The sequence below is a fragment of the Bombyx mori genome, chromosome 28, assembly GCF_030269925.1.
Source record: "Bombyx mori chromosome 28, ASM3026992v2".
Classification (NCBI taxonomy): Eukaryota; Metazoa; Arthropoda; class Insecta; order Lepidoptera; family Bombycidae; genus Bombyx; species Bombyx mori.
Window position 1 is genome coordinate 4,400,816 of NC_085134.1, and position 25,409 is coordinate 4,426,224.

Consider the following 25,409-nt stretch of genomic DNA (forward strand, 5'->3'; position numbering starts at 1 on the left):
CCACTCACCTTGAGATATGAGTTCTAAAGTCTCAGTATATTTACAATGTCTGCCCTAACCTTCAAACCGAAACGCATTATTGCTTCACGGCTGAAATAGACAGGGTGGTGGTACCTACCCGTGTGGACTCACAAGACGTTCTACCACCAGTGATTACGCAAATTATAATTTTGCGGATTTTATTTTTATTACACGATGTTAATCCTTCACAGTGTAAGTCGATCGTGAACATTTCTTAAATATGTATTTCATTGGAAAGATTGGTTCTTGCCAGCGAGATTCGAGCACCGATACATCGCTACATACGAACGCACCGGACGTCTTATCCTTTCAGCCACGACAACTTCAACAAGATAACAAACAAGATCTCTGGAGACGCACTGTAGATGAGCGCATTGGTTGCAGTTAATTGGGTCGTAATCTGCTCCGATAGGGAGTAATGCTAAGAACGATATGACATGATCGTGTCAAGTAATTCCTGAAAACACTCCCCATTAATCTCCCAGCACTATTTGATGACAGATGAGTTCATTTGTACCTTCTGCCTTGTACTGACTGCCATCTTGCCTGTTTTTGTCGCAAAACAATGCGTTTCAGTTTGAAGAGTGAAATAGTGGTTATGCAAATAATAATTACGACGTGAAACGTTGTGATGCCTATGGGCTCAATAACCATTTAATACAAAGTGGTCCATGAGCTTATTTAGCTTAGCAAAATCGCTTAGTAAAAACTTCGACGACTCCAGGATTTCGATGGTTATGAAAATTTTTTTGAAACAAACTTTGTGTTAAATTAATCAATTGGAATTATCATTTGAGCAACTTATTTTACTGCCTCAGCTTTCTTAGACTGAGAACAAAAAAGTTCTAGCCCTGAATGTACTTTGAAACAGTTGTAAATTTAATTATTCAAACTCCGAGATTGCAGAACATCTTGTTTGAGTTACAAAATTTCATTTTGCCAATTAAGTACTCTAATATAATTAATTAATGGTTCTAAATAGTTCCTTCTAGAATATTCGGAGCGTACATCTTTCGTTATATTAACGAATTTTGACACAAAAGTTTTCTAAGAATAATTGGTAAATAAATTAATTTATTAGCTTTTATTGTTAAAATACATAAAAACGAATAAAGTTGTAATTTTGTCTTTTTGGTATGTACCTGAAAATCTACATTTTATTATAAATGCTTGTAGTAATATGCTTATAATAAAAAATGAAAAACATCGAAGCTAAAAAACGGAAGAACTAAAAGAACACAAAAAAAAATAGAAAAGTGCATCCCTATGGCGCGTTGACAGACATTTCCTAAGTAGGGCTCGCATCAGGCAGGTCGTGAAACTTATACCAAATACCCATGCAATATAAAAAGAAGATATACTCCGCCGGACCCCCAAAGGAGATATATCCCCCGGGATAAGGGCAAAGAGACGTACTTTGCTATTAAGTGGTGACCGGAGATCAAAGATAGCAACGCGAACGTTGTGATCTGGCAAGAACCAATTTTTCCAATGAAATACGAACTTAACAAATGTTCACGATTGGCTTCAACGGTGAAGGAATAACATTGTGTAACAAAAATCAAACCAGCAAAATTATAATTTGCGTAATTGCTGGTGGTAGGACACACAAGAGTGTGAATCCGCAGCCTATTTCTGCCGTGAAGCAGTAATGCATTTCGGTTTGATGGGTCAGGCAGCCGTTGTAATTATACTGAGACAATAGAATGTATATCTCCAGTTGGGTGGCGAATTCACGTTCTAGATGTCTATCGGCTCCGGTAACCACTTAACACCAGATGGGCGGTGAGCGCGTCCACCCATTTAAGCAATCAAAAAAACTATCTTCCTTTTCAAACAGAACAAAAGGTTCCTATCTAACTAAGAGTCTTCATTCGAGATTTTCAAACAATTTATTTAACTCTAAAACTTAAGGAGCACTCAGGAAAATTGTTGGAGGACAGAAAAAATACACTTACCGTATTCTCAGTGATGTCGCTTACTTCACAATGCAATACGGCCGTGGTTCCAATCTGTGCTATAACAGTAGTGCAGTTCTCGGTTAGAAATATACCACTCTTCCCAATTTTACTATTCAATTTATTAGCAACTGACGCTGACGAATCTCTATACATTTTCTTAACTTTATTTAGAGATTTAGCTAATGCACTCTCGTCTAAAAGATCAACAATTTCTTCATTACCTATTCTATTATGTCTTATTACGTTATGTTCACTATCGTTATCTATGTTATGTACATTATCATTATAATCATTATCTAAATTAGAAGATGATAGGCGAAGCGGTTTTGGTATTTTCGGGTGGTAAGTTGACATTATGTATTCTGTTGTTTCTGGTACGTATGTTGATTCTTCGGTCGTGTACGCCATTGTTGTTGATGTTGAAGTTGTTGTTCTTCGTCTATGACCTGGCAAGGGAAAATAATTTATTTATATATTTATTTATTTATTACACTTCATGTAGAATTTACATTGGCGGACTTAATGCCTAAGGCATTCTCTACCAGTCAACCAAAGGTAGTGCAGAGTAAATAGTGGTAGGTGCAATGAAATTTATATTAAGTTACGAATACATACAAATAAAAAGTATATATACATATATACAAAATCACATATACATATACATATAATAATTATATTGTACAAACTTCAACTTTCAAGTCGTCGTGGCCTAACAAATAAGACGTCAGATGCATTCGTGTTGAGCGATGCACCGGTGTTCGAATCTCAGGCGGGTACCAATTTTTCTAATGAAATACGTACTCATAAAATGTTCACGATTGATTTCCACGGTGAAGGAATAACATCGTGTAATAAAAGTGAAACCCGCAAAATTATAATTTGCGTAATTACTGGTGGTAGGACCTCTTGTGAGCGACTTCACCCTGCCTATTTCTGCCGTGAAGCAGTAATACATTTCGATTTGAAGGGTGGGGCAGCCGTTGTAACTATACTTGAGACCTTAGAACTTATATCTCAAGGTGGGTAGCGCATTTACGTTGTGGATGTCTATGGGCTCCAGTAACCACTTAACACCAGGTGAGCCGTGAGCTCGTCCACCCATCTGAGCAATAAAAATAAATAAATAAAAACATAAAATATTTTATAATGTGCATTATCGTAAAACTGATCAACGTATAAAGATTTTACCACACAATTATTTTTAAATTTATTGCTTAACTGAATTTAATATTTATAGTAATATTGGTTAATATTTCAGTACAGCCTTCGAACACAGCGCATGAAAATATGTTGTTAAAATAAATTTAAACCTTCGTTAGTGAAATTCCAATCAACTTAACTTCTTCTCGAATTCTATATCCATATCAGAAACTCCACTTATAAATTTAACGTTATTAAGAATCAATGATCGACCTTTTCAAATAATTTTACTAATAACGATAATTAAGTCTCGAGTCCCAGGTGGGAGTGATTTCAATTAGCTTCATTAAATGCGAACTGATCTATAGCCTTGTAATTATCAATTAATGGAGTCGAATACCTATCTAATTCAGTGGACAGTCAACAGATAATTTTTTTTGGGTTACCGATTTATATTTTTGTCAAAATAAACATGGTTTGGTCCATATTGATTAAACAGATAGTAAAAGAATCTGATTCATTTAAAATTTAAGATTAAAGTTTCATTTTCATTGGCTGGCTCTCCCATGTTTCAAAGTACAACGGACAGTCTAAGTATATGTTCCCGTGCACTCTTGCAACGCATTTATATGTATGTATAAGGTAATAAAATAAATGGGTGTATAAAGAGTAAAATTACAGTAATTTCTATGAAGAAATGTGGAAGCAGTAGCAGGGAACCGATGCTATGCATATTCGCATTTTGTGACGAATAGCCAGATAGACAGCGGCTTAGCTCTGCCCCTGGCCCTACTGCTGTCCATGGGCGACGTTACCACTCACCATCAGGTGGACCGTATGCTCGTCTGCCTACAAGGACAAAAAAAAACAAAAAAAAATAAACTAATTAATTCACAACTAACCTTTTTTGTGATGCCTCGTAAAATTCCCAAAGACACTACCAAGCCTCTGCTGATTCCGTGAGGTGCAAAGCTCCAATGACCTAAAATCGTCAGCGTTCTGCGACACCAACATGGAAGACTTCTTCGATTCCATTGCACTGTTCATTAATTCCGTTTTAAGTAACAAAACAAGGGCAGTATAGAATAGTTTCAGTTCTCTACAGCAATACATTGTTTTGGCACTGTAGACCGTCACATAAGACTTAAATTTATAGTCATTTTGCACTGCTACCTTCTTGTTCGCTTCGTGGTTTTGTTTTCTTGACGTTTCATTCTGGAAAGAATAAATGAAGTCATTATTTACTGTGCATTGAAAGCTATTAGACAATTGCTCAGTGACAAACATTTTAGATTGGGCGATGGTTTAAATGATGAAGAGGCAGATATCCATTTAATCGTAAATTATACAAGTGTGTGTCAGAGGAAGTATGAAAAATTAAAGAGCGGACGGTTAGCGTGGTATGGACATGACATGCGTAGACAGAAGATGCATGTGACTAGGAGATGTATGGAAATGGTAGTGCAAGGTAGAGGAGGAAAAGATCAACCGAAGAAGACATGGATGGAGTGTTTGAATGACAATATGAGATAGAAAGGAGTGAGTGCTGAGATGCCAGCTGATAGAAGAAAATGTAATAGAAAAATTCGCTGTACCGACTCCACCTACTGGGATAGAATCTGAAGTCGTCGTGGCCTAAAGGATAAGACGTCCGGTGCATTCGTGTTGAAGCGATGCACCGGTGTTCGAATCCCGCAGGCGGGTACCAATTTTTCTAATGAAATATGTACTCAACAAATATTCACGATTGACTTCCACGGTGAAGGAATAACATCGTGTAATAAAAATCAAACCCGCAAAATTATAATTTGCGTAATTACTGGTGGTAGGACCTCTTGTGAGTCCGCGCGGATAGGTACCACCGCCCTGCTTATTTCTGCCGTGAAGCAGTAATGCGTTTCGGTTTGAAGGGTGGGGTAGCCGTTGTAACTATACTGAGACTTTAGAACTTGTATCTCAAGGTGGGTGGCGCGTCTACGTTGTAGATGTCTATGGGCTCCAGTAACCACTTAACATCAGGTGGGCTGTGAGCTCGTCCACCCATCTAAGCAATAAAAAAAAAAAAAAAAAAAAAAAAAAAAAAAAAAAAAAAAAAAAAAAAAAAAAAAAAAAAAAAAAAAAAAAAATAAGGTTGAAAAAAAAAGAAGATATATATGTGTGTATTTAATAAGTCCCATTCATCTCTTTGCTTGGTTTTTGTTTAGCTATTCTTAATATATCACAAGGTTAATTTACTGATGGTTTCCCAAATAAATATATTCATTTGCATTAATGGACGTCTTTGACTTTCTACGACTATACTATCCATTATAGGATTATTTACTGCATATTTTAGATATATTGCCGCAGTCCATGGACATTTAGATAGTTAATTAAGTTTCTCGGTTCTCCTATACCGCTTTGAGGTTTTCTTTTTCAACACACAGAGGATTAGCTGTACTCCGGGTATTAGCGATGTTTCTGAGAAACGGCAATAGTTTTTGATTAAGTTGGTTCTTACCTAGTTGCTTTCAATAAATAAAATATCTACGCCTCTAATGTATCGATCTACAAAATTAAATTTAGCTCCAAACAGCTATTCAAGTCTAAATCAATACGACCGTACAACTGCTACTTAGGTATTCAATACAACCTTCTTACATTTTTAAGTCTCTCATAAGCGTAAACCGATTTATATCTATATATTAATATGTGAAGCAAAAATTTTGTATCCCTTTTAACGAAAATTGCGCGGACGGAGGAGTATGTAATTTTCCACACTTATAAAGAATATAGAGATGAAGCGCACAATGCAATTTTTTTTTTAAATAATGCATAAAAGATACATTATATCAATAAAGAAAACATTACACACACTACCATGTATTTCACACACACACATATACTCTTTGTTTATTGTCAAACTTTTGTTATTGCTTAAAGTCTGTAGTCAAATTGAGGATAGGTCAGTATTGTATATCTTTAATACTACTTTAATATTACGAGTATTAGTCTATAGTGTAGTCTTGTAATCTGTAACAATAGGACCATAATAATATTGAAACTTATAATTTCAAGTAATTATAGTCGAATTTCGACTACTGCGGGACCACTAGTCTTATTAAATGTATGTAATGAAAAAAAAGGATAAAATATTATATATAGCTCATCCTTACTAAGAAAGTGATAGACAAACTCTCGAGACCCCATATAGTCCATAGACATCACACCACTATACTGCCAACCTTAAAAATAAGTATAGAAGCTGTATTTTGAGGTCAAGGTCGGAAAATCTTCCTTTGGTTAACGGGGAGGATGAAAATCCTCTAATTGCGAGTACCAAGATGTGCTTAAGGAATTATTAAATTTTGTCTTTTTACCATGCTTTGAGGTGACATGAGTTAGAGTGAAGATTAAATATGATATGCTAATAAATACATTACTGATATTATCTGATAAAACGCAAACGGTAGATTAAGGTGTACATAAAATTTTCTTTTAACACAAATAAGCTATACATAATATCACGCTGTTCATTCGTAGTGTAGGATTTGATTGAATATTTCCAAGTTTTATGGTGGGTGTAGGATATCCCAGACGGGCTATAATTGTAAACGATATATCACAAGCCGTTGAAATAAAGGATTTAAACACTTCTTAAGTTTTTCGGTATTTGCATTAAAATTCATGTAATATTTGGTCATGTTGCACGCAGGGATACCAGCAATTTGGAACGCCTTGTGGTGACCGGTATAATAAAGGGAAAAAGGCCTAGGGGTTGAGATCCCAAACGATGGGGGGACCAAATAGCGGAGGAACTGGGGGTACCTGTCAGCGACGCACTCCACCAAGCAACAAAACGGGATCGATGGAGAGAGCTGGTTGACGGAATCGGACAGAGTCACGATCCCCAGCAGTGAGGGACCGATCGAAGAGAGAGAGAGAGCATTAATATTAGGGATGTAGAGTGTCATCCTAGAATAGCTATATCCCTATCCTTGTCAGTGTTCTCGTTAACGAGTAAATGAAAAATGGGCAGCAGCGTTATCTGAGTATTATTCCACCGTATTTGCAATTGGCACCTGGCATTTACTGGTAGTAGAGCGGTTTGAAGGTACCACAATATCACCTTTTTCTGGGTTAGGGCATTCATTTTGGGAGTGGACTCCGATAATTATGGTACCAGGTGACCGAAAAAGTCGTTCAATGGTTCAAAAAAAAATTAACGTCATGGAAAATGTAATGTTGTTATTTTCGCATTCTTCATGACTTGAAAATTTGCACACGTATCAAGTGTCGACGACTATTTATTTTATCACTTGAATTTAAAATAAAACATTTTCTTCTGAAAAACAATCCACACTGCTATAATATATAATCATCTCACTTTTTTTTAAAACAATACACAAACTGTATTACGAACTCTTGAAAGTAATTTACACATTGTATCAATGTAACATCAATTATTACCCGATAATTTGAAAACTCCAAAGTACGATCGACGCTCCTAACGATAAGAAATCCAAATCGAACCTGTACAGAGTATTTAAACAGAGACAGGGAAACGGAGAACAAATTCAAACACGGGTTCATTTCACGGTTCGCTAGCTAACTTTACCTTCAAGTTTTTATGACATGGAGACCCGAACTCCGCTCACGAGATATCTGTTTCAAACAAACTTCTTTAGGTTCGTACAGAATCCGTGTCTTAGCGTCTGGAAACAGTTCTAAACAAATATTATTTAATCGATTCTTTTTTTTTTCCTACCTAAGCTGGTAGCCTAGAGCGGCTATTCCAGCGTAACCGTGGCTACTAGGTGAGCTCACGGGGCTCAAACCTGACGACGATGCTAACACGAACCCTAGCAAGAGCCGTGCTTCGCAGAATCTACCACCGGATCGGAAACGCGACCCACTGAGAAGATCCGGCGAGAAACTCAGTGGGCTGTGTCTGAGAGTTAATTTGCTCGTCGAGCCCTTCGTCGCAAGCCATGGGTTCGACGATAACGGTGACCGGTGCTTGATGTACCTAAAAGCACCGTTAGTGGATCGGGAGGATCCGAGATGACGTGTTTTGGGCGACGTCGACTGCTTTCCATTCTGTCCGCAGGATCGGGAATGTAGAGTTTAATCGCATTACTTACGTTTGCCCAAACTAAATCTTCTCAGAACTGGAAAGCTTAACAAAACGATTGTCAAATTAGAAATTTATTTAAGACTAGCGACCCGCCCTCGCTTCGCTTCGGAAACATTAAATTTTATTATTGATAGCTGAGTCCCGCGATGCTACCCGCGGTTATTGTCGTACCGCGGGTCTTCATTCCCGCGGGCGACGCTAGTCTAAAAAAAGTAGCCTAAGTTACTCCTTATATCGTCAGCTACCTCTCAGTGAAAGTCCGGTCAAAATCGGTCCTGCCGTTTCAGAGATTAGCCGGAGCAAACAGACAGACAGACAGACAAAAATTTAAAAAATATATATTTTGGTGTATGTACTCCAATTTTATTTATATGTATAGATTATTTCTATTCGTAAACTGTTTTGTGCTAAATTGTTTTAATTAAAGATTCACTTAAATTTCTCACTGGACCTGTTCTAGTTCAGATGCGTCTCGTTAACAAAATATCCTAACTAAGAATTGAAAACGATCAATTTGATTAAAATTTTATAATTTTCTTTAATTTTCGCGGGTCTATGGACTAGATATTATTAAACATCATTTCCATAGCCCAGAACAGCTGATCTAAAAGTACCTTGTGTCAAAACATTTTCATACGTGCAAAGTTTGAATCAGACACGAAAACACTTTTTACTGGTGGTACGACCTCTGGTGAGTCCGCACGGGTAGGTACCACCGCCCTGCCTATTTCTGCCGTGAAGCAGTAATGCGTTTCGGTTTGAAGGGTGGGGCAGCCGTTGTAACTATACATGAGACCTTAGAACTTATATCTCAAGGTGGGCGGCGCATTTACGTTGTGGATGTCTATGGGCTCCAGTAACCACTAAACAGCAGGTGGGCTGTGAGCTCGTCCAAGCCCAGAACAGTTTGCCTAAAAGTACCTTGTGTCAAAAAAATTTCATACAACCAAAGTTTGAATCAGACACGAAAACCCAGAGTGACTGAAAAACGTCAAGGAAAAATACAATGAAAGCGTACGTGACTGCAACATCGAGGGAGGATTCTTAAAATTGAAAGATGTATCATGATCTGCGGCCCCTTTCAAACGCGTTACGAATAAAAACGTCTCAATTTTTATGCGAAAACATAAGCAAAACAATCCGATACGTATCGGGGGTTAGAAAGAACATCTTTGTGCAGAATGTCGCCAAGAAATTTGTTCATGTATTATTCATACTAAGCGGTGAGTTGAGAATGCGTGATGTGTTAGTGTCGTATTACTGTCTGCCACCTGCTCTCGGATTGAAAAGCGGTATTTGGAGATATATTTTAATGCGAGCTTATATGGGTGAACGCCATCATCCTGCCCGCTTCTGCCGCAAAGCAATCTTTTTTTTTTCTTATATTAGTGGACGAGCTCACAGCTCACCTGGTGTTAAGTAGTTACTGGAGCCCATATACATCTACAACGTAAATGCGCCACCCACCTTGAGATATAAGTTCTAAGGTCTCAGTATACTTACAACGGCTGCCCCACCCTTCAAACCGAAACGCATTACTGCTTCACGGCAGAAATAGGCAGGGTGGTGGTACCTATCCGCGCGGACTCACAAGAGGTCCTACCACCAGTAATTACGCAAATTATAATTTTGCGGGTTGATTTTTATTACACGATGTTATTCCTTCCCCGTGGAAGTCAATCGTGAATATTTGTTGAGTACGTATTTCATTAGAAAAATTGGTACCCGCCTGAGATTCGAACACCGTTGCATTGCTGAACACGAATGCACTAGACGTCTTATCCTTTTAATTAAAAACTCAGTCAAGAGTACTAAAGACTCAGTCAAGAAATATGCTACATTGTTATTGAAGTTTGAAGTATAAACAATTTCCTAGGTTATAGAAGATACAATATGTAGATGAGATGAAAATTGAATTTAAAGGTTACACGAAGTCTGCGTGGCCTGAACGATAAGACGCCCGGTGCACTCGCATCAAGCGATGTGACTATACCAATATTAAAATCCCGCCGATAGGTTATCAATTTTTCTAATGAAATACCTAACACGTGTTCACGAATGACTTCTACGATAAAGGGATAGTAATCTATATATATATAAATGAATTGCTGTTCGTTAGTCACGCTAAAACTCGAGAACGGCTGGACCGATTTAGCTAATTTTCGTCTTGAATTATTCGTGGAAGTCCAGAGAAGGTTTAAAAGGTGAAATAATATGAAAATGCTCGGAATTATATAAAAACAAACAATTTTGTTTTTCCTTTGATGTGTCCCCCGTCGGACGGATTCTTTTTGTTTCTTTTAAGTTTATTTTATAAAAAAGTTTAGATCTGTTATTTATCGATTGAGGCACTACGAAGTCTGCCGGGGTCAGCTAGTCATGTAATAAAAATCAAACTCGCAAAAATTGTAATACGTAAAATTAAGCCGTCGTGTCCTAAAAGATAAGACGTCCAGTCCATTCATATCTTGCGATGCAACGGTGTTCGAATCCTATAGGCAGGTACCAATTTTTCTAAAGAAATACGTATTTAGCAAATTAATGTTCACGATTAACTTCCGCGGTGAAGTAATGACATTGTGTAATAAAAATCAAACCCGCAAAATTATAATTTGTGTAGTCATTGGTGGTAGGACGTCTTGTGAGTCCGCACGGGTAGCTACCACCATCCTGCTTATTTCTGCCGTGAAGTAGTAATGCATCTCGGGTCGAAGGGTGGGGCAACTGTTGTACTATAAAAAATGAGAACTTAGAACTCGTATCTCAGGATAGGTGGCGGCATTTACGTTTTAGATGTCTATGGGCTCCGGTAACCACTTAACACCAGGTGGGCCGTGAGCTCGTCCAGCCATCCAAGCAATAAAAATGCCAAATTTAAGCAATTGAGACATAGACCTCAAGTCTCAAGGTTGGTAGCAGCATTCACGATTTGAAAAGACACTTCTAGTGAAAATTAAGGCTGAAATAGTGAGACTGTCAGTATTTTATATACTCTTTGATACACACTGTATTTGTGCACAAAAAGCCAAGGATATAAAGCAATAGGATAAACTAAAACACAATATTATTCCGTGAAGCTCAAATACGTTCGCTTCTAAATTTGTTATTTTCAGGGGAAAGTAGCCAAATGTCACATGCATTATGTATGATGCTAATCAGAAACGCGTGAAAGAAAAGACTAGCTGTGTTCATTATCTATACTTCTACCTAAATATTATAAAGAGGAAAGATCTGTTTGTTTGTTTGTATTGAATAGGCTCCGAAAGTACTGAACCGATTTGAAAAATTCTTTCACTGTTTGAAAGCTACACCATTCCCAAGTGACATAGGCTATAATCTTTTTTGAAAAAAATTAAGGATCCTTACTAAAACACAAATAATGTAACCCAAGGTGTTAAAAAATTACCTAAAATAGTCTTTTCATCGCGTACCCTGCGAAAACTATGACGATAGAATGAAATAATGTAGTACGACTTTGTAGAACACATTATTATTTAGAAAAAATTACAGCATATTTCTAACTATTATAGTTATGCCGCAATAAGTGTTCTTTTATTTAAAAAAATAAAACAACGTCATACATCGTTGAAATTTTTGTTAAAGACCCGAGCGGAGCCGGAGCGGGCCGCTAGTATCTAATAAAATGATTTTGTTGTCAGCGGGAAGAGCCTTAAGAGATGTTTGTTTAGTATTGGTACGAAACATTACAATATCTTCTTAAGAACTATTCTCTACAGTCCTATGCTCTTGACATAATCGCAATATGATGATGAGGAGTTTGGTGGGTACGGTTTCGACCCTTGGTTACTGCAACACTAACGATGTTTCCAATTTAGTTTTTTTTTTATAATTGCTTAGATGGGCGGACGAGCTCACAGCCCACCTGGTGTTAAGTGGTTACTGGATCCCATAGACATCCACAACGTAAATGCGGCATCCACCTTGAGATATAAGTTCTAAGGTCTCAGGTATAGATAGTTACAACGGCTGTCCCACCCTTCAAACCGAAACGCATTACTGCTTCACGGCAGAAATAGGTAGGGTGGTGGTACCCACCCGCGTGGACTCACAAGAGGTCCTACCACCAGTAATTACGCAAATTAAAATTTTGCGGGTTTCATTTTTATTACACGATGTTATTCCTTCACCGTGGAAGTCAATCGTGAACATTTGTTGAGTACATATTATGTCATTAAAAAAATGATGCATCGCTCAACACCAATGCACCGGACGTCTTATCCGTTAGGCCACGACGACTTAGTTGGTAGTATAGTAGAATTGTAATAGAAATGTATGTGTTTGATGTTACGTAGCCGTTTCTTATAGATCCATACAGAGCTTATGAACGATCGTGTGAGTGCTTGCTTTGTACTTCACCTTGGACTCCGAGTCTCCCCAAGTTATGGTTCCTCGATTATTTAGATTCAAAGATTCGTAATTACACATTCGATAATAGTATGTCTTCGATATTTAACATTAGATATATTAAAGAGTTTTGAGAAAAAAAAATGCGTTTATAGATAAACAAAGATATGTTTTATATGATGGAGAGTGATCAACTTTGGTGATAGCTAAATTTGAAGACTCCTCTCAAACCTTATTTGAAGAAGGATGTCATAGCGGAAACACCAGGAGGAAATATTAAAATATTAGACTCTTTATTGTTATATAGTGGAAAACATTTCAAATTTCACTGATTGTAAGATGTATTGTTAGCCCATACTTAAGCCAATAAACCTGGTCTTAAGTGGTCTCCGGAGCCCATAGACATCTACAACGTAAATGCGCCACCCACCTCGAGATATAAGTCCTAAGGTCTCAGTACAGTTACAACGGCTGCTCCACCCTTCAAACCGAAACGTATTACTGCTTCACCGCAGAAATAGGCGGGGTGGTGGTACCCACCCGTACGGACTCACAAGAGGTCCCACCACCAGTCAAGAGACTTGTATCCCAGTTTAAAGGGTGGGTACACCACGCAAGTGATATGTCGTCTTCGTTTACCAAGGTAGTGACGATTTCTATCAGCCTCACTATTCACGTAATGGTGTACTATATTCTAGATGGGAATTTCAAGCAATGAATGCGTGATGTGTTAGTGTCGTATTACTGTCTGCCACCTGCTCTCGGATTGAAAAGCGGTATTTGGAGATATATTTTAATGCGAGCCTATATGGGTGAACACCATCATCCTGCTTGCTTCTGCCGCAAAGCAATCATATTTTTTTTTATTTCTTATATTGGTGGACGAGCTCACAGCTCACCTGGTGTTAAGTAGTTACTGGAGCCCATAGACATCTACAACGTAAATGCGCCACCCACCTTGAGATGTAAGTTCTAAGGTCTCAGGTATAGTTACAACAGCTGCCCCACCCTTCAAACCGAAACGCATTACTGCTTCACGGCAAAAATAGGTGGGGTGGTGTTACCCACCCATACGGACTCACAAGAGGTCCCACCACCAGTCAAGAGACTTGCTTTTTAGTTTAAAGGGTGGGTACAACACGTAAGTGATATTTCGTCTTCATTCACCAAGGTAATGGCGATTTCTATCAGCCTATATTCTAGATGGGACTTTCAAGCAATGAAACAATCCTCGTAATATTCTTTGAAATAAAGATTCGAACGCAATTTCCGTAGCACAACGTAAACTGATAAAGGGAAGTGAAGCGAAAAACGTGTCGATCTGCATATTTTATTGCAGAGGTAGTCTTTCCTCATATTCTAAATGACTTATCGGCAAGACTTTACCGAAATTGAATTTTCTCGGAGCTTTTAAAATATAATAAGGTCAGCTTTTACTGGGTAAACGAGAAATACATTAAAATACAATTGTTAGTAAGATTTTCTTTGGTTTCTTTGTAATTACAGTGCATTTCCAAAGATCTTTTTTGCCACGTACCATCTGGCTTTGGAATGAACTCCCCTCCACGGTGTTTTCCGAGCGCTATTACATGTCCTTCTTCAAACGAGGCTTGCGGAGTGTACTTAATGATAGGCAGCGGCCTGGCTCTGCCCCTGGCATTGCTGACGCCCATGAGTGATGGTGACCACTTACCATCAGGTGGGCCGTATGCTCGTCTGCTTACAAAGGCAATAAAAAAAATTTAAGAATAATATTGCTGTGTTTTGTGTTTTGAAGGTGTAAGACTCCCGTATTTGTTAAATAGCACCGCTATTCAATTCATATTTTTGTTACCTTTAAAAGGAAACGTTCATATGGTTTAGTTAAAGGTGAGTAGTTACCGTTATTCTTGGCCTTCGGCAATTCCAGACGCAAAGCAAAACTGCTGCATATTATTATCAAAAGCCAAATGCTATCTTGTATACAAAAAGTGTAATATTTCGAAAGTTCCTTTTTTTTTATTGCTTAGTTGGGTGGACTAGCTCACAACCCACCTAGTGTTAAGTTGCTACCGGAGCCCATACACATCTACAACGTAAACGCGCCACCCACCTTGAGATATAAGCTCTAAGTTCTTAGTATAGTTACAACGGCTGCCCCACCCTTCAAACCGAAACGCATTACTGCTTCACGGCAGAAATGGGCGGGGTGGCGGTACCTACCCGTGCGGAATCACAAGAGGTCCTACCAGTAAAGTGATGCTATTTGATAAGATGCTGATGAAGTTTTACTGCTGACATTTCATATCTACGACTTTTTCATCCATCATAACCACTTCTTCGTTTGAGGTCGGTTTTAATAGATTGTGCAATAGATATTTATTCGCTTTGGCATAGACGCTTGCGGCATGATATTGATTCGTGTGACTATGGATATAAATTATTCATGCTAGGAAGAAGAGAAGATAATATTCTGGTGTCATACTCAAATCAAACCAACAAAAGAGCACTTAGAGTAGACATAGAAGTGGCAAAAAATATACAGGCCATACCGAAAACTCATATAGCCTTGTGAGGTTAAAAACTCATTCCTATACTATTATTATGTTTTATTCGATTATACTAAAACGATAACCATATTATTCAAGTTGTAAATTAGAAAAAAATAGTGATGTATTATTCAAAACGAAAATTAACTTATTTGATGTATATACTCCGAATACATGAGAGGTTTAAAAAATTGAGCTACTGAGTTAAAATCTTTAATTTAATATTTATAACTTCGACTCAGAATTCCTTCAATTCAACTGGTCTCGACTATTTTGATGAATTATTGCTAGCGCAGAATAGCTGAGCCGCAGTTTGAATTATTTAAAATCCAGACGGAATTAGCATTCTCGTTCGAAGGCCGGGCTTAGAAGGCACATCGGGGGAATTTAATTTCGACCATAATCACTACTAGCATCTGAACTATTAAAATTTCTTATAGAGTTGAATTTATGACCTTGGGCTCATCAAGCGACTGTATCCGTCATTGAAATTCTCAACTTCATTTTGTAAGCATTACTCTACACTTTAAGGGAACGTGTGATACTTTGGACCAGAAATACACCTGTTTGTTTATTTGTACAAAAGACAAGGTGGAAAGATATTGTGCTGATGGTCAAAAGGGAATGCAATGTTACTAGCGATGATGTCAAAGACAGAGCAAAGTGGAGGAGAAAAATAAGGAAAACCAACCACGATGTGGGATGAATGAAAGAAGAGAGAGACAGAGGCGGTACCTATTTGTGCAAGCTTAAAATTCGCCCTAGCAAAGTGTTTTATGTTTATTATATAACTTACACAAAGAAATAATTTGTGTAGGTATGTCAAGCACGTGTTTGCTTAGAAAAATATGTAGGTGCCTGCGGGATTTGAACACCGACATAGCCGCATCATTAAATATGAATACGCCTAGCGTATTTTTTGAAGTACTATTTATAAGACGGTTTCTGCCCTCTAATCTAAGATCAAAGTTCTAATTTTAGTGTATCCCTAAACGAAAGTGGGTCCATGCAAAAAAGAGCGTTGTATTGGGTGGTACTTATTCGTCATCATCATTATCATCATCATCAACCCCCAGTCATCAAACATCAATGCTGGGTATAGGCCTCTACCAATCTATACCATTGAACCCGGTCTTCGGATCTCCTCGTCCTCATCCACCTAGCCAAGGAGCGACCCGCGTTACGTCGTGTTGGCTCACAATACGCCATAGTACAAGTAAATGTATTTTGTCATTCAACACTGAACTTGGTATTGACCTAATGTTACAGGATTTTATAACCACAAACATTAGTTAGGCCGTAACGAAAACCTATACTTCAATCCCCCTATCCCCCTATACTTCAATCGAATTACGTCTTACACCAAGTCCGATCCAATCAATAGCAATAGAGGTATTGTATTGTCTAGAGACCAATTGGGCGACCTTAATTCGTATTGCAATACGATTCATTATTAACAAAAAATAATTAAAGCTGAAATAGATTTGTGAGGGCTTCGGGCGAAATTTTTATACATTGTTTTTAATTATTCTACCTAAGATGATCTTAAGGCGTCTGCCTTAATTCACTGGTGATTATAGAACTCGTAACGTCGCAAGGTCTTAAGAGGTGAGATTGGGGTCTCAATAGCAATTATCTTCGTGATAGAAATAGGATGGTGATACCCACTTGTGAGGACATTCAACTGTTTTGTCATTCTGATGAAGTCACATCATTTGGACTACCTGATGCTTAATACATACAATTAATACATCGCTGAAACAATCAGGTTCAGACGGACTCGCGAGCTCATTAATGAATAAATATAATCTAAAATAGATTGTTGCTTGTGGCAGTTTATATATTTTTATATGTGCTGATAATTTTGTAGATTATAGGCTACATAATTATATGTGAAATTATGTTCCATAATATACGATTGTCTGAAACTAATTTGTGATTTATCTGAAAGCATTATGTGAAGTTTTGAAGTTGCTATTTTACAAGTTATTTTTGTGCATCTGAACAAGTTGTTCTCATTGAGAAAATAAGTCCTTACCTGTTATACAGTACAAAGTCACCAAGAAATCATCCTTGTAAACTAAAGGAGAAGAAAAAAATAGTTAAACTATAATATACCTGAAGAATTTCTATCAATTACCCTGCCAAATCAAGAAAATCATCCATCAAAATAAGACAACAGTTTTTTTTTTTACCAATCAATCAATTTAATGGACAAAATATAAAAGTCCACGAAATTATTGAAAACAGAGACATGTAGGATCGGCTTTTCATAAACCGGTAAATTGGATACTGGAAAAAATTTTTAATGCCTCATAATTCATTTCGCTTCGAATTTCAGCGATCCATCATAAATTAAATATCCCCCGGCGAAGACATTTTCGCGAAAAAAAAAAAAAAAACGAAAGTAAATTTAGGTTCTGATCGAGATTTTTTTCTTTATTGTGTGTCTAGCCCAGAACCCAGAAACATGAACTGTTTGACTTACTACAATAGATCAAAGTTACAATTGTCTCAAACTACAAAGCAGAGCTACATGGCGTTATACGTAGGCTTCGCCTTTTAAAACTCGCTGACGGCTCAACGTTTTGTCTGAAAATATTGTCGAAAACCATAACACGACGCGATAGTGTTTTTTTCTCTCTAGAGTATGTTGAAAGCTCGTTCTGGGGGTTATATATTTATATTTCTGGCGAGGCAATGTATATTTCCAACTCAAAAGGTGTTTTATTAGGAAAACGAGCATTCAATAATTATGATCAATTATCTACAGACTGAAGTCTGTATTTGTGATGTGGTATATAGAGTTACCGCGATTGCTTAGCAATCGGTAAGCCTCAAAGTCACCTCTTCATCTTAACTTATTAATACAAACGATCGTAAGCGAGACGATTAGGCCACGGATTGTAGCTGATTTATTATTTTTTACTAGGAGAACCAACAGCTTAAAGTAACATAATAAAATAACAAGAAATATAAACAGAAAGCCAATTAAAGATCCTCGCCAATAAAAGAAGCTAAATCATTGGGGAACCAAAAAAAGTTGCATAAAAATATAACTCAAACAATCGTTCAACTTAAGAAAGAGAATGAGTTATTTTGTAAAAAATAATTCTGCAATTGAGAACTGGTTAATGTTTTTATTACGCTGCTTTCTCATGTAATTTCTTTTCATGACCGTCGTGATAGTAAAGTTAATAAATTGCTTAGTTAAAGGATCTTTTTTAACAAGCATTTGTTAGCTACATCATCTTTGAACGTAGTTAGTTGTCCCAAAGCGTGTGTTTTAATTTTAGTTTGATTTGTGTGTTCTTTTTCATTATTTTGCTAACTTTACTTACTTAAAAGAGTAAACGATCTACCGGACTATAAGGTGAAGAACTGAAAGACATTGTGAATAAAGCTTGAGACAAAACACGAACTCTTCATCGTAAAAATACGCAAGATATAAAACAATAACACTAGAAGATTGTATAAGAAGTAGCTTAAAGTAAAATCCATTTCTTGGAATCGATAAAATTCATTCTGCTCAGAACGCTGGTTCATTACATTTTAAATAGACGCAGCGACCTTAACCAAGCATTTAATATAATCGCTGTATCGATTTGGAATCCATCAACTTCATTTCTATTGGAAATTTTCGCACACGACTTCTTCTGTTTATTAGATAAATCTGGATGAACTTTAAGAGATATTTGTCGCCTCGTTGACCTGGTGATTTATTTTGACTATACTACAGGGCTTAGGTTCGATTCTCGGCCTTTTTGAAGTCATTTGGTTTTCTCGGTCTGGGTGTCCTTGTTAATATTACTATCATTATGATGTTACTATTATTATTACGTATTCGCTTGTGGCTGAAAGTGGCACTTGTGACAGAGAAGTTGAGAAGTGCGCGTTCGGGATGGTACGAACATATGATGAGACGCAATGAAAATGAGGTTGGTAAGAGAGTGTTAATTATGAATGTGGAAGAATATAGAGGAAGAGGTAGACCTAAGAAGGAACGGATGAATTGCGTGAAAGACGATATGTGTAAGAGAAGAGTGAGCTAAGAAATGATATATGATAGAGGAGTGTGGAAAACATGTTGCGCCGACCCCAGGTGACTGGGAGAAGGGCAGGATAATGATGATGATGATTCGCTTGTGGCTGCTAAATTTAAAAGGTGTTTTGTTTTATACTTACGTAAAGCGCCAACAACAATTGTTAAGTAAGTAAGTAAATTAAGTAAGTTTCAGCTCAGATACACAATTCACGACCACTTGGAAGATAAACAAAAGATTTGAGGTATGTCTGCACCATCGTTCAAAACGCATGATTGCTTTGCGCAAGACGTAGACAGGCTTGTGGTATCTAATTGTGCTGGTTCATAATACGGTCTACCACCAATAAACATATGCTTTACTGGTGGTAGGACCTCTTGTGAGTCCGCGCGGGTGAGTACAACCACCCTGCCTATTTCTGCCGTGAAGCAGTAATGCGTTTCGGTTTGAAGGGTGGGGCAGCCGTTGTAACTATACTCGAGACCTTATAACTTATCTCAAGGTGGGTAGCGCATTTACGTTGTGGATGTCTATGGGCTCCAGTAACCATTTAACACCAGGTGGGCTATGAGCTCGTCCACCTATCTAAGCAATAAAAAAAATATGCTACTAGTCATTCAACCTAAATGATTGTTAGTCAATAATACATTGGTTTTAGTAAATATGAAACCAATTATCTGTCTTTTCACTATTAGACCTCATTCGCAATGTTATTCGTAAGCCCTGCTTAAGAACAGACGGTTTCAATTCTGTCACTTTAGGTATTCACAAAAACATTACTTACGGGTGCTTATCCCGTTTCAGAAGGAAATTAATGCCTGAAGGTATTCAGGAACGTGTAAAATAATTCCCATTTAGGTTTATATTTCTACTGACTACATTTAGAGCCAAGGTACTACAGTACTAGAGAAACAAATTAAGGTAAACACCCTTATAAGTCCTTTCATCTTAATGCCTTATTCAACATCAGGTTCAATGTGAAGTTGCTAAGCGAGCGTACTGCGGATAATTTATTTTTCCTCTGCAACTCAATTTCAGTGGGGCGCTATGTTGAAAAAGTTTTTAGTGTGGCTTCCATATGATCAAAAGTTAGTGTTGAAACTCTGCCATGAATTTCTGTGAACCAGTAAAGTGGGATTTAGCTATTTAATCAGATTTGACTCGTCACGAATTAAAATGAACCATCAAGACTTAGTTGTTCTTTTTTTTTGTGGTCATGTTGTTACATCATTATCTAGTGTCCAAGATTTGGTCATTGTTGAGGTGCCATTTGTGTCTCACGCCATTAAATTTTGTTATGAATAGTCGGGCTTATGGTTCACCTGGCAGTAAAGTACCACAACACCAATATCTTCCATCTGCTCTACTAAACAGCAGGATTACAGCATATCGGAGACGGTCATTAGTTTGGTAGCTAAACGAAACACAGCACGATTCCCGAGAAAAGGCAGCACGATTGTGGTATCGTCGAAACTCGGCTAACTTCAAGCTACGACAGAGCCTAGCCGATGGAGGTGCGTAGACGCTATCACACTTACCAAGCAGCCTTCTTGAAGAGCGGTGCCTCCGTCCTAAGAACTGTCATTCGTTTTCGTTTGCTAACGTCATGAGAAGATTTCTAAATTGTTCTAAGACAACAAACGTGGTTGGTGTACTCAATATTTCTCTTAGCTCGATCACCCTATTCGCCCTACGATGTCTGACGATGGTGCTAATAATTGAGGCTTCTCCGACAACTATAATAATTTAATCTTTGACCTTATCCCAACATATCGGAAGACCTCTGTATTTATCTATGTACATCAGGATTCTGATGGGCTCTAGATTATTTTTGGTTCCTTCTGCATTAGTAGAAAATATAGAGAATGTCTAAAATTGAGAGGAAAAAGATAATAAGTCCGGGCTTCACCGAAAAGGCACAAATCTTACACGTGTGTAAATGTAACGAGAAAAATGGAATTTCCTAAACACAAAGATGATAATATAAATTTGTCCTCATATAGACTTAGCTACATTATTACGATATTTGAGTGTGTTATTTTTGAGTTATGACTTCGTACAGTCGTCATGAGAAATGTTAAATTATTTCTAGATTAATTATTTTACTTATTTTCTTTACTCTGGTTCATGGGTCATAAAACTTCCTTTCAATGAGTTCTGTTTAGGTATATCATTGACGACACGCCACGATATAATTTTCTAAAGCCAAGCAACTAGCTATAAATTCTAGAAACAGTCATTTATACTGGTCAGGAAGGGGGATAGCCGGTATAACAACAAGGTAATGGTATTTACTATATAAATATGTGTGTACTATATAGATATGTATATATAAATGGTAATAACGACAAGTCGTCGTCGTCGTCGTTGAAGTCGGCGTGGCCTAACGGATAAGACGTCCGGTGCATTCGTGTTGATGCACCGGTGTTCGAGTCCCGCAGGCGGGTACCAATTTTTCTAATGAAATACGTACTCAACAAATGTTCACGATTGATTTCCACGGTGAAGGAATAGCATCGTGTAATAAAAATCAACCCAATGCGTTTCGGTTTGAAGGGTGGGGCAGCCGTTGTAACTATACTGAGATCTTAGAACTTATATGTCAAGGTGGGTGGCGCATTTACGTTGTAGATGTTCATGGGCTCCAGTAACCACTTAACACCAGGTGGGCTGTGAGCACGTCCACCCATCTAAGCAATAAAAAAAAAAAAAAAGTACAACAACAAGACTAGAGACCTTTTGTTGCAAGGGTCGTGGTAACATCCAAATTGTGTTTCGTTAACATTAAACTACAGTAAATACTAATATATTTTCTTAGAAACAATCAAAACTTTGTGATAACGTAATGCAAAATGGTACAAACTATATGTCCCCACCAAACTATGCCTAAACAAATCAAATAGTTCCCGAACTATTAATTATTGAATTACAAAGTAAAATGTTGGCTGTCTAAATTAATTTCACGGCATTTACTGTAGGGTTACCAACTTCAATTTGATTATATTAAATATTCAACTTCGTTTACATGAAATAGAAAATTTTGCTTCTTTAAAACTGATATTCGGAGTAGTGTAAGGCCTGACCTTCGCTAGTAATTATTACTACCCGTGCCTATGAGTTGCGAGGAAATCATGGATTTGCGCGTCCAAAGATATGTAACATCAGATGACCCCAGGAAAATTCTGTCTCGTGGGAACGCAAATGACATCTGACAGTCAGTCGTTCCACTGCAAGTACACTAAATAAAAAAAAAAACTAAAACCACGATGATGTTAATTAATATATTGTTACACCGGTAAGAGTAACGCCATCTACCGCCGAATAGCCGAACGAATATCGATCCGAAGCCGAACGAGTATCGAAGGATCTAGTAGCATCTAGAACGCTCGAGAAGTACAACGCCATCTATTGTCAGATAGCGGAAACACACAATACTCGACTTGTGTGGAATATTCTCGACGATTCTAGGGATTTCGTCTCGATTGTAAAAGCCTTGCAGATATGGCTCGCAGTCGGTTAGTAATCGGAACTACTCGAAGCGAAACAGCGAAGAGATCCCCTGAAGCGAAGCGTAAGAAGCGATTTGATATTTTTAAAGTGTTTTAAGTGTACTTAAATTCTAATACAGTGTTCACTTGTAATTCGGTAGAATTTTATTTATCCCAAATCCCAGAGCGTAAAAATATTTTAAGCTAGCAATGAAATTGACTTTAATTTTCGCGAATGCACTGAGTGCAGCGGTAAATGCACTGCATTCTTAAATCTACGATTATAGCACTTACGACAATAAAAATAAAAAGTTAACTTGACTGGTGGTAGGACCTCTTGTGAGTCCGCACGGATAAGTACCACCACATTGGCTATTTCAGCCATGAAGCAGTAATCCGTTTCGGTTTGAAGGGCGGGGCAGCCGTTATAATTATATTGAGACCTTAGAACTTATATCTTAAGGTGGGTGGCGCATTTAAGTTGTAGATATCTATGGGCTCCACTAACCACTTAACACCACCCATCTAAGCTAATAAAAAAAAATACTTGAATATTTTTGTTTTCCCAAAATCTAATATATTAATATGTCCTGAAGCTATTCAAAACTCTGGCCACAGCAGTCCCTTGAGCCTCAAAACAATAGAATGTCAGAACTAAATTTGTGAACTTTATACGAAATTCGCAACTCGGAAAAGCTCGCGAACATTTTAAGACGTAATTTAAGCTCCCTCGCGCTGATACAGTTTGTTTCCGTAACAAATTTCAGGTTCGCTCAGCACTAAATAAGGAGAATTTATATTGACTTCTGGATTATTTTCAATATACCTCAGAATCGGCCAATAATTTGCATAAATAAATCAGTTTGTTGATAAATGGACTGAACATCTTACCTGGTAAGTATCTGTTCAGCTATCATTTAGAAAATGATTATGACTTTACTGATATTGGGACGTATTGTGGGACCGCAAGGGAAAATACGACCAATTTATAATTTGACCAGTTGACTTAAAGTGGGTTCCAGCATCCACGCTATGATATCTATAGGCTTTGGTACCCACTAAGCATCAGGAGAACCGTGAGCTCTTCACCCGTGTAGTATTTTTTTTTTTTATACGTTAAAAATAGCGACAGTGTTGGTACCTACCCGTGTGGACTCACAAGAGGTTTTACCATCAGTAACAATACAATATATGTAGAGTACAATATATGTATGGAGAGAGTATTCTTTATTGTACACAAAATGAAAAACCAATGCGAAACATTAAATACCTAGTCAGGTCATAAATTCTGTCACATGTTTAATGTAAAATAATTGAAACAAGTTTATTCATTATGTAACCATTCATATACCAAAATGAACTTAACAAAACATAGATTTTTATGACACTAAAGTTTATTCAAAATGACCTCCGTGATTTTGAATACAGGCCTTCAATCTGCGCGGCCAGTCGTCTATCGCAGCACGAACGAGGTCCATGTCAATATTGGCGGCTGCCTTAATCAAGGATGTCTTGAGTGACTCCAAATATAGAAATATAAAATACAATCATAATAGTGTACAAACTTACAATTCCAATTAATTATAGTCGAATTTCGACTACTGCGGGACCTCTAGTATATTATTATATACATTCACACACAAATATATAATATATATACACATACGCATACACATATACATACTATAATGAAATAATAAAATTTAAGCAATCGTGTTTTGCACACTCAAAATTTTTACTGTAGCGTACTAAACCCCGACGGATTCCCTTACCAAATCAAATCTCTTCAATCCTTGAAGAAGGACTCTCACTTAAACATACGAAAGTAATCTCTTAATAAGATTAATGCGCTCCACACTATTTACATACGGTAAACGCCCTGTGGGCCGCGATTTCCTTGGATTTATTGCAATTCGTTAAATAAATGTACATAAGTTATGTTTACGCCTTTTGTCTTGTGGATATCAAGCGTAAAGCGCTTGATATAGATGTTCCCGTTTAGCGGATGGTTTTGTTTGTATTTTTTACCATAATGCTGTAAAGCTTGCGGGGTACCCTTGTTTTGTAGATAGATAGTGATTGGAAGATATCATCATCATCATTTCAGCCTATCGCCGTCCACTGCTGAACATAGGCCTCTCCAATAGATTTCCAGTGCGACCGGTCCATTGCCACCTGCATCCAACGAGACCCAGCGCTTTTTACTAGGTCGTCGGTCCATCTAGTAGGTGGCCGTCCCACACTGCGCTTGCCAGTACGTGGTCGCCACTCCAGGATCTTTCTGCCCTATCGACCGTCCTCTCTTCGTGCTATGTGGCCGGCCCATTGCCACTTCAGTTCACTAATTCTACGGGCTATGTCAGCAACCTTCGTTCTTCTACGGATCTCCTCATTTCGGATTCGATCACGTAGAGAAATGCCGAGCATAGCCCTCTCCATAGCTCGCTGCGCGACTTTGAGCCTTCTAAAAAGATCCCTAGTGAAGCACCACGTCTCCGAGCCGTAATTCATCACTGGTAACACACATTGGAAGATATAAACGTCAGAAATTTATCAACCTTCAGAGAGAGATCGAATTTTAAATCTTATTGTCATGTCGAAATTACAACCGACAACAATGCACAGTGCACAATCTGAATACGCCCAGATTATTATTTTTTGGTTTTTTTTTTATTGCCCTTGTAGGCAGACGAGCATACGGCCCACCTGATGGTGAGTGGTTACCGTCGCCCATGGACTTCAGCAAT

General features: G+C 37.6%; 1 protein-coding gene across 1 annotated transcript in view; it reads right to left on the minus strand.

Moving 5' to 3' along the window:
* LOC101738369 (uncharacterized) overlaps window positions 1-25,409 on the minus strand; it is a 58,164-nt gene that overhangs the window by 12,557 nt on the left and 20,198 nt on the right. The window contains exons 2-3 of the mRNA XM_004933520.5: window positions 4,025-4,337; window positions 1,980-2,428 (exon numbers count right to left, since the gene is read on the minus strand). Coding sequence (XP_004933577.1) covers window positions 1,980-2,428; window positions 4,025-4,235 — 660 coding nt within the window. The 5' untranslated portion in view covers window positions 4,236-4,337. The remainder of the gene's footprint in view (window positions 1-1,979; window positions 2,429-4,024; window positions 4,338-25,409) is intronic.